The sequence below is a fragment of the Populus euphratica genome, unplaced genomic scaffold (assembly GCF_000495115.2).
Source record: "Populus euphratica unplaced genomic scaffold, PopEup_1.0 scaffold138.1, whole genome shotgun sequence".
Taxonomy (NCBI): Eukaryota; Viridiplantae; Streptophyta; class Magnoliopsida; order Malpighiales; family Salicaceae; genus Populus; species Populus euphratica.
Window position 1 is genome coordinate 75306 of NW_011500027.1, and position 10049 is coordinate 85354.

At 36.4% G+C, this 10049-nt stretch overlaps 2 protein-coding genes across 2 annotated transcripts; one reads left to right on the plus strand and one right to left on the minus strand.

Moving 5' to 3' along the window:
- The first annotated feature begins 705 nt into the window (after window positions 1-705).
- LOC105142220 (ceramide-1-phosphate transfer protein-like) lies at window positions 706-3668 on the plus strand. The gene is made up of 4 exons (XM_011049740.1): window positions 706-1050; window positions 1137-1309; window positions 2926-3071; window positions 3314-3668. The coding sequence occupies exons 1-4, from the start codon at window positions 859-861 to the stop codon at window positions 3418-3420; spliced, it is 618 nt and encodes a 205-aa protein (XP_011048042.1). The 5' UTR covers window positions 706-858; the 3' UTR covers window positions 3421-3668.
- A 1199-nt stretch (window positions 3669-4867) lies between these two features.
- LOC105142221 (leucine-rich repeat receptor-like tyrosine-protein kinase At2g41820) lies at window positions 4868-8840 on the minus strand. The gene is made up of 2 exons (XM_011049742.1): window positions 5713-8840; window positions 4868-5626 (listed from the first exon to the last, which is right to left on the minus strand). Exons 1-2 carry the CDS (start codon window positions 8048-8050, stop codon window positions 5301-5303), a joined length of 2664 nt encoding a protein of 887 aa, XP_011048044.1. The 5' UTR covers window positions 8051-8840; the 3' UTR covers window positions 4868-5300.
- Between the last annotated feature and the right edge of the window lie 1209 nt (window positions 8841-10049).

Genomic DNA, 10049 nt, shown 5'->3' on the forward strand with positions numbered 1-10049 from the left:
AGAGGAAAGGGGATTCGATGGCAAGTGTGCATCTTGTGTCTGGGCATGCATTCTAAGCTGTAAGTCTCATGCTGAACACTTTCTATTGTCGTTTTTTTACCATGATAAAATTGAAAAAAAAATTTCAAGGGGGTGTAATTTAAAATGTGAAAAAAATAATTATATTTTTTTTTAATGCTGTAAATATAATATTTTCTTGTATGATATGTGAAATAGCCCATCATCTCACATTTTATTCACTAAAAATAATTTTAGAACTATTTTTTTTTATTGTAGATGAATTCAATTATAGTATTTGATTTGAATTTAATTAATAAATAAATTGAGTTTACATGTTTAAAAAACATAAAATTCAATTTATTTTGTTTAATATATTATTCCTATTAACTTCATTTTATTTTTTTCAAAGTCTTTAAAAAACAAAAAAAAATAGATAGATATTTTAAGAAAATTAGTTTTAATATATATTTTTTAATTTTTTTAATTTCAAAGTGTTAATATCTAATTTACTTTAATAGTATTTCTAGAGATTATATTTCATTTAAAATTTAATTCTATTGTAAATATAGGATTTCCATCTTAGAGAGTTCTAAACATGCGGATGAAAAACATAGGCTCGTCGGAACTTAGAGGACTGGTATTGAGAAAGTGTAAACTACAAGGATGAAAATGGAATATTCTTTTCTTTTTAGTGCAAAAAGGTGATCAGTTTATTCTGGAAAGTGCTGAGATATAATTTAATCCTCCTCTCTGTAAAAACTCCGCATTACCTAGAATTTACAAAAAACTCATCACCATCATCAACAAATCCTGAATCGAGGGAGAGAGATTTAGATTTTGACGAAAAGGGTTGAGAAAATGGGCGATCTGGAGACTGAAAAGCCACTGAAGAAGATCGCAGAAGCCTTTAAAGAACTAGAAGCAACAATAAAATCTCAAACCCAAGATGTTGAAGTGGCACCATTTTCTCATGCTTGTTCTCTCGTTTCTCCTCTCTTCGGTTGCTTAGGCATCGCTTTTAAATTCGCCGAAATGGATTATGTCGCCAAGGTAAATCATTCATTTTTATCAATATCCAAAAACCCGTGTTTTTTTTGTTTAAATTCGTGTTTTTGATGATAAAATCAAACAAACAGGTGCATGATCTTGCAGAGGCATCGAAATCGATTGGCACATTGCAAAGTGTGTTAGATAAGGATATAGAAAGGAATTCTGTGAGAAAAGGTGGGAGTCATTCAAGAAATCTTTTGAGAGTAAAGCGTGGTCTTGATATGGTCAGGGTGTTGTTTGAGCAGATTATGGTTACAGAGTATGTGTCTATTGCTTTCTCTTTTGCCTTTCCTTTTGGAAGATAGTTATTGTTACATGAACAGGGTTTTAATAATTTTTCAAGTACTTGATGAAATTGTGTTTGTGAGTTGCTTCGCTTTTTCATGCATAATAAAGGAATAGTTCCATGATTAAGTCTTGATTAAAGGATATTAGTGGTTAGACTGGGGGGTTACTAAGTTATATGATTTGATGCCTGATTTCTTGTGAGGTGCTGTATTAGGTTTCTGCTTAATGTTGATGATGATCATACTCGATTTGGGTTGTTTTGTTTCTATAAGTTTTGATAATTGTTGACTTTGATGTGGTTGTCTTAGCTGTTTGGAGCTGTAGTTTCAAGAATTCAACCTGTTAATGTATGTATGGATGTCTAGTTTCCTGTTTTGTTACTTTTCCTGTAGCTTGTGTGAAGTGATTAATTGTAAAATCATATGCGAGTTTATTACGAGTATTTGGTCTTAAAATCAACTGAATTTTCATCAAGGTGGGTACTGCTGAAGTTTGCACAAATAATATAGCAGGATGTTCCAATTGGCAGGATCTTGTGAAGGTTTAAAGTCATATTTGGTCCTCAATTGCAGAGGAATATAGACAACAGTTGTGGCATTTTCTTCACTGATTAATTGATATATAAACTGGAGAAATTGGAGGCAAATGGTGGTTGTGTTTTAGATTCTTTTCATCTTATGCCATTTTTTATCTTATTTGTTCATGGTGAATTGGGGAAACTGATTTTGGGGGCTAAAGGATTAGGCACTACATAATGGGATAGGGGGCAGAAGTTTTGTATCTGTGATGATGAGCTCGCTTAGCTGGAGGTTGTTATAGTCCAGGGCTTTAGTTTCATGTGCTCATAAAATTGTGTTTTTAGCCTGGGTTAAGGCTCACAGTGGACGGTGTTCTGTATGGGCATCTGTTTGTTTCAGTTCCCTGCATTAGATGGAAATTTTGGTTTTTTCAGCCACCTTAAAATTCCAGTGCCTTTCTAACCGATATAATGGGACATTCTATAGTAGCTGATATGTCCTGCCAATGCTGTTGTAATAGATCATACGTAATAGCAATATGGAATGGTCAATTGTATAATTTCAACTTAACACTCAATTTTCCATTTCAGCTAGTGATTTTGTTTTCCTTAAGGATGAAACTGATATATATCACATGTCTTCAAATCAAATCTACTTATTTCTGAACATAGGTTCAAATTAACATGTTTTTTTAGTTACTGTGTAAAGGTTTAGTGATTTATTAATGCTAGTTTTGCCAAATGTCTCTGTCCTGAATTACTTGTGGATCACTGGGTATTTAATCCCCATTTCTTTGCTGTGTATCTGTGGTTTTAGTGTTGACTTGGTACCGTTATTTTTTTATGTGTGAAGCAATAGATTGGTTGATTTATAAGCTACATGCCTCAATAAACATCCAGTGTGTGGACAGTGATGCTTGTGTTTCACCTTAATTAATACACATTCGAGTTCCTGACCACAATAAGCAAATTATAATTGCAAATTTATACAGACTGGCCTTGATTCTGGATTCATGGTCTTTGTTTATGGCTGAAAAGATGGTTAACAGTTCCTGTTATTCCTGTGTCAGGGGAAATTCTTTGAAGGGCCCTGCTTCGAAGGCTTATGCACAGGTATTTGCGCCCCATCATGGGTGGGCAATTAGAAAAGCTGTGGCTGCAGGGATGTACGCCCTTCCTACTAAAGAACAACTTTTAAAGAAGCTAAATGAGGATGGTGAGTGTTTGGACCCTTTCAAACACTTGTTTATGAATTCAATATCTCATACGTTCTTGAAAGGTGTGCGAGCAATTATGCTGGGAGGATTAAAACCTGTTTTCCAATCCACTTTCTATCTGACTTCATGTGCCATAATTATGCCCGTGGTTATTTCAAACTAAAACGTGTCTGTTCTGCAGGCACTCTTATGTGTTCTAGAATCATTCGAGTTGTATTGATTTCTTCATTTGTTTTTGCAGAAAGCTCGGCTAGAATTCAAATGCAGAGTTATGTTGCTGCATCTGCGCCAGTCATAATGTATGTTGACAAACTCTTCCTCTCCAGAGAATTGGGTATAGATTGGTGAACAATGTAATGCCACTGAAATCCTATTTATTGTGATTGTCCTTTTTATTTTCCTATGGTAAAAACAAGAAGAAAAAAAGGTTAATATTCTTGCAAGTGGCATAAGCTAATGTTTTATTGAATTGCTCATGCAATGGTATGAACGTGTCAAACAGCTATATCTGGAGCCGAGTTTTTATTACTCTGTAGATTGACTCTGTAGCTATATCTATCGTTCAATTTTTCCAAAAGATTACAAATTCAATGATATCTTTACCGTTTATTTTTTTTCTCAAGATGTCGAGGACAAAATGCTTTTCATGCAGTTTAAAATGCATGATTTAATGCACGATCTTGCATTATCATTGGGTCGAATTGAATCGTTCAATCATAAGCTCTAACAACCTGCAGATTTTTTTCAAGCTCTTCCTACACTCCCAGAGATATTGGATCGTGCAAAAAACACTTCTCTTTCAAGATATACTAGGTTCGGAAACAGGCATTGCGAATTTTTTTAATCAAAACTTAAGCATTTGCGAGCGAAAAAAAAATGGTGGGTTTTTAATTGGAGGTGCCGCCACAGAAGATGCATTTGAGATATCTAAATTTATTGGAGAATACGGAAATGGGAAGACTGATCAAATCTATTTTCAATATACAAATGTTTCGAACTCTGATTCTGGGTTACTATGGATTGGATGAGTTGTCTAAGGATACGCGAGGTACATGATCGGCCTACTATTGTTATGGCTGTGTACCGAGCAGAAGCGTTTGCCAGAAGGTAGGATTGGGTGCTTGGAGTCTCTTTAGATTTTATACATTAGGGATTTGTGAAAGTCTTGAATATTCGTGCCACAAGATTTGCAAGGTCTTAAAAAGCCTTCGAAAATTGCATATTTTCGAATGGTAGAGCTTCATTTATGTAATTGCTACTAAGCATGAAATACCTTTCCTACTGTTCCGTTCACTAGCCAGTCAGAATTTAACCTGTCATTATTGGTCTATGTTTTCTGTTTCTGCTGTGAGTGCTCTTCTGGTTGCATTACACTTGCTTCCTTCCAGATATTGTCTGGAGGCTGCATGCGTCTGCCCTGTTTTCTGTATGTTTTTAGTTCCTTTCCTATTTGTGTCTGCTTTCTGGGATCCTTTTTTGAAGCCATGGTATTACTTCTGGATGATTATTTGTCACTTGTAAGAGTGTTCAGATTGGATTCATCTTCTAGTGAAAAAGAAGCCTCCACGTAAAAGTGTCAGCCGATTAATCATAATAAGAGCATGAACATTTTCAAGAAGAAAGACAGGTAGTCCTAGCATCCTCCCCTTGAAAATGAAAAAAAAGAAATCTAAAAATTCTCCATTCTGACATGAAGGGTTTCGCGGGGGTTGGTGAGAGATATGCACCGATAGGCTGGGCGAAATTAGTTGTGGAGAGCAAGAACTTGAAGTAGTGTGCATGTAATCTTAACATATTTGAAAACTTTGAACTGTATGCTGGAATTTCATAAGAAAAAATATACTAGACTGTTCACATATATTTCCAGCATTTCAAGACCAGAACTTCAGGATAAAAATTTTAGGCTTGACATGCAATAAAAACCCAAGAGTGATCTTGTTAATGAAGCACCCTCTTCCGTCCATCCACCCTTCAACTGCTTTCTTTTTTTTCCCTGACTCAAATAGTACTTTACAAATTGCCATTTCTGGAACTGAATTAGGTACAAAGCAAACGGACAGAATCCAAGGTCGAAATGAAATATACAAAGTGAGTCTTACTCCAGGTAGGCATATCAGAAACGAATCATGTATTCAGAAACAAGGCTTCTCATGTTGCGTACAGCCCACTAACCATAGTCTTAATAAATATAGGCCGTGCAGACTCAAATAGCTTCACAGGCGGCTCCATTAGCTTTGCTTTATTTCTTGAAGCATTTCAACTACCTTCTTCATTTTTGGCCGCTTGGCTGGTGTGCTGTCGGTGCAGAGTAATGCTACCTTAAGAGCTGCCAGCATCTCTCTCCTCCAACCGAAGGAAACGGTGCTAAGTCTTGCATCAAGTATCTGCTCAGGAGTCTCTCCCCTAGCTGGAGCACCATGTACCCACTTCACCAAATCTAACCCTTCACCAAAGTCCTCGTCGACTGGTAGCCGAGTTGTTAGGATTTCGAGCAGTACTACCCCATAGCTATAAACATTTCCTGGAGCTGTAACTTGCATTGTGTATGCATACTCTGCATAGCAAAGGAAAAGTAGAATGACATTGAGAAACAAAGAAGCAGCTACCAAGTCTAGAATGATACGGTTTAAATATGCATACCTGGGGGAATATAACCAAATGACCCTGCAACTGCGCTGATGCTTGCTGTGCCTCTGGATGGATCCAAGAGCTTCGATATCTCCACCTCCCCAACCAAGGGCTGGAAGTCAGCATCTAGAAGAACATTAAAAGAAGAAATATCAAGGTGGATTGTGGCCACGTGATGAAGAAAAGCCAATCCTTCTGCCACCCCTATGGCAATGGATAGCCTCATAGGCCAATCAGGTTCATACTCGGACTTCTTGCTTGATTCATGAAGAAGTTGAGCTAATGTCCCATTGGGTAAATAATGATGCAGCAAAAGAACGACATCTTCATAAATTACAAATCCAACAGGTCGCACTAGATTATCATGACAGAGCTTGCTCAGTCTTTCAAGTTCCCTTATCATCTTGTTCTGGTGATGAATTATGGTTCTGTCCATGGATTTTAGTCTCCTCGCCATCAATACCATCCCAGAAGGCATAACTGCCTTGTATACTGTGCTGAAAGTTCCGATGCTGAGCTTATTTGAATCTTTCAAAGTTGCTTTAACAACAGCATCAAGATCTATTGCTTGCTTGAGATTTTCAACAAAGACATTGCCCGCTATAATTGCTGGTTGGTCACTGGTTTTTTCATCAGCAATCCCTGCAGTCTTGGCTGCCTTTTCCTGTCTCTCCCTCATCATAAACAGTAGAACAACTATAGTTACAGAGACAAATACCGCCAAACCAGAGCCAATAACAGCTAGTATAATCCTGTAAGAGACCTTATGATGGTAATTCTCCCGACCAGAAGGATAAGAATTTCCACATGACAAGCTCAACGGCTCTCCACAGAGTCCTTTGTTCCCAAAAAAGCTTGAATTTGGACTCTTTTGAAATGGTACAAAGGTGGGTACCGGGCCACTGAGCAGATTGTTAGAGAAATTAATCTCTATCAAACTTAACATTCCCTTGAATGAAGGAGGGATAGTGCCGGAAAGTTGATTGTTGGAAACATCCAATGAAACCAGCTTGTCGAGTTTCCCTAATTCAGGGGGCAGAGGTCCGTGGAGATGATTGAAGCTCAAATTCAAGGCTATCTGTAAATTCCTGATGTGACCAATCTCCGGAGGGATATTTCCGGTCAAGTAGTTGCTACCCATTTGCAATTCAAGAAGTTTCAAGCAGTTTCCAATCTCGTGAGGTATCTCACCTTTGATTGAATTCTGACCCAGAAGTAAGTACTGCAATCTTGACATGTTGCAAATATCATTAGGAACAGTGCCATTGAATCTATTATTGCTAAGGTCAAGCTTGTTAAGGCTCTTGCACCCAATAATTGATATCGGGATATCTCCAAACAAACTATTACCCGAAAGAATCAGTTCCTGCAGATTTACAAGCTGTCCAAGCTCAGGAGGAATAACTCCACTAAATCCATTTGAGGCCAGATTTAAGAGGATTAGATTAGAGCATTGAGCAAACTCAGACACAATCTCACCAGACATATGATTATTGGCCACTTCAAAATATGTGAGGCTGCTAACATTCCCAATAGCCTTAGGGATGACTCCTACAAGATCATTGTTTCCAATTCGGATATTGGAGAGGCCTCTGCAGTTGCCAACTGATTCAGGAAGCTCACCTTTCAACCGATTCAGCGTAAGAATCAAGACTTCCAACTTCCCCATAGAAAAAATGCTCTTCGGTATTGGCCCTTCAAGCATGTTGGAATGAAGGTTCAACACCTTCAACTCGGAAACTGAACCTAGATTATCAGGAATTACACCACCTAAGTCATTCTCATAGGCAGTAAAAACACTCAAGTTTGTCAAATTACCCACCCACGATGGAATAGAACCATTCAGCTTATTACTAGAAATTTGAAAATCCTCCAGCTTTTCTAGACCTTGAAACTCATCAGGTATCTGCCCTACAAGCATGTTATTAGAAAGATTCAATGACTTGAGGTTTTTAAGACCACCCAACTCCATAGGAATCACACCTCCAAACTTATTCAAAGACAAATCAAGAAATTCAAGCTGAGACAAGTTCCCAATAGCTGAAGGAATTTCACCATGAAAACTATTGCTAGAAAGATCAAGCTGCTTCAGTGCTTTGAGCTCAGAGATTAGAGTCACGTTACCTCGAAGGCCAAGCCTCGAAAGGTCAAGCCTTTCAACCATTGAATGATTCAAGCCACAGCTAATGCCAGCCCACTTGCAGTAATTTGTGTTGTTGGCACCCCACCCGGGGACTCCAAGCTCTCTGTTAATGGCTAACAGTATAGCTTGATCATCCAACTGAGCAGTCACTAACAAAGACTTTGATAAAAACCCAAGAAAAAGACACACCAAGCATGAAAATGCCATTATTGAGTTGGTCTTTTATTCCTGGGCTAACACTTGTTCAGTGCAAGAACTCAAAATTTATTCACGCCCCAACTCAAGAACATTACCATGTCCTAAAACCCCACTTATCTTCAACAATAAAGTTTTGATCTTTGGATGAAAGAATCAAACTTTACAGCAAGAACACTCCGATGGGGGCTTAGAGAGGTGTTTCATCAAGCAACGGCCAGGAAATGCAAACCCCAAATGACTTTCAACAATTCAAGAAAACTCCATTTGAGATTTCATTGGAATCAAAGCAATGCAGAGTCTGAAGTGATCAAAGAAATGTGATTTGGAAACAAAAAGACCCAAATCAAAGGAAGAGGAAAGAACAAGAGAGAACAAACCAGAGAAGGACGACAAAGGATTAATGCATTATAGAGCATGGGCTGTAAATGTACTCATATTTATCAATATACATCAAAGAACAAAACAAGAAGAAAATGGTTCAAGGCCTGTGTCAGTGAAAGGGAAGTGTGAAGTTGAGGGTAGCAAGAAAAGAAAGTACACAGTACTATGTTTCTTGTTTTTGTATTTAATTTTTAGTACAGGTGGTTTTTAGACAGGAGAGAGAGAGAGAGAGAGCCTTAAGGGTCCAAATCTGAAAAAGAGAAGAGGAATTGTTCTCTTCACTCATGTAAGGCTTTTTCACGAGAAATGACAATGAACAGTGATGAGTGAATGAAAGCTGCATAGAATCTCTCTCTCTCTCTCTCTCTCTCTCTCTCTCTCGGTTCTCTACTGAGTGAGACTGCAACTGTCGTTGTGTTCTGGGTTTTGATACTTGTGTTGATGCATTGAAGAGTAGAGTAGAGTAGCCCCACCTTTCTGGACCTGATTTTAATTAATTAATATTGACTAATGTTTGGAGGATGTATTTTAATACTAATCTTGATACAGTAATTAGCCAAATACATTTGTTCCTCCATTTATGGGGCAATGCATGGTGGGGAAAAGGTTGCTTTCATAAATTTATGGATTTGGGTACGGTGGCAAAGGATAAATCTCCATAAACTTAAGATCAAGATCTCTCTTAGACATCATTTGTGAAAATAATTTCTTATTTTGAGTCATGATTAAACAAAATTTATTAAGTAGATTTAATATGATTTTCATAAATTTAATGATTTGGATACGTGTAAAAAGGGTAAATCTTCATAGATTTAGCTTTGGGATGGCATGATTTATGAAGAGGAATGATGAATATGAAAATATTTTAAATAGAAGCTAATTATCCTTGTTTTTCTTTTTTACAACCTTGTAAGCATTTATTTGAAGGTGTGGTAATTTCTATTTTTTCATAATTTCTAAAAGTATGATTGTCTATTAAAAAACATTAAATTTATATATATATTTTTAATGGCAATTCAATGATTTTGATATATTAATATAAACAAACATTTTAATTTTTTTTTTAAATATCAACGTCATATTAAAAGTACTATTTTCATGTTAACAATCAAGTTCAGACCTCATTGTCTCTCTCACTTTTTCCCCTAAAAAGATTTGACCAAATATAGGAGAAAAGGAAAATGTAGATAAGTAAGGCCTAGCTTGATAGAGTGCTGATGTGAAGCTACAAAGCTGAAAAAATGTGCAAAAGGTATTTTAGATCCATCATGATATCATTGCAGTGTTAAAATAAATAAATAAAAATTGAAACTTTTCAATCACACCTTTGGTGATACTGTAAGTTTTGAGTAGCTGTGATTTTTTTTTAATATAATTTATATATAATAAAATATTTAAAAATAGCAGTATCAACAGTAATTTGAAAAGATAATATCTAAAATATTTTTCAGAGAATATTATATTTTGTTTTTACTGTGGGATTTTATCTCTTAACTTATTAGCAAAGTTCTTTTTAAAAAAAAACAAAAAAAAACTACATGTTTCAAATTACAAAATAAGGGAATTTTTCACAGGGAAACCTTCTTTCCCAATTTCAGCATCCCATTCTTTTTGCGGAATGTAGGGA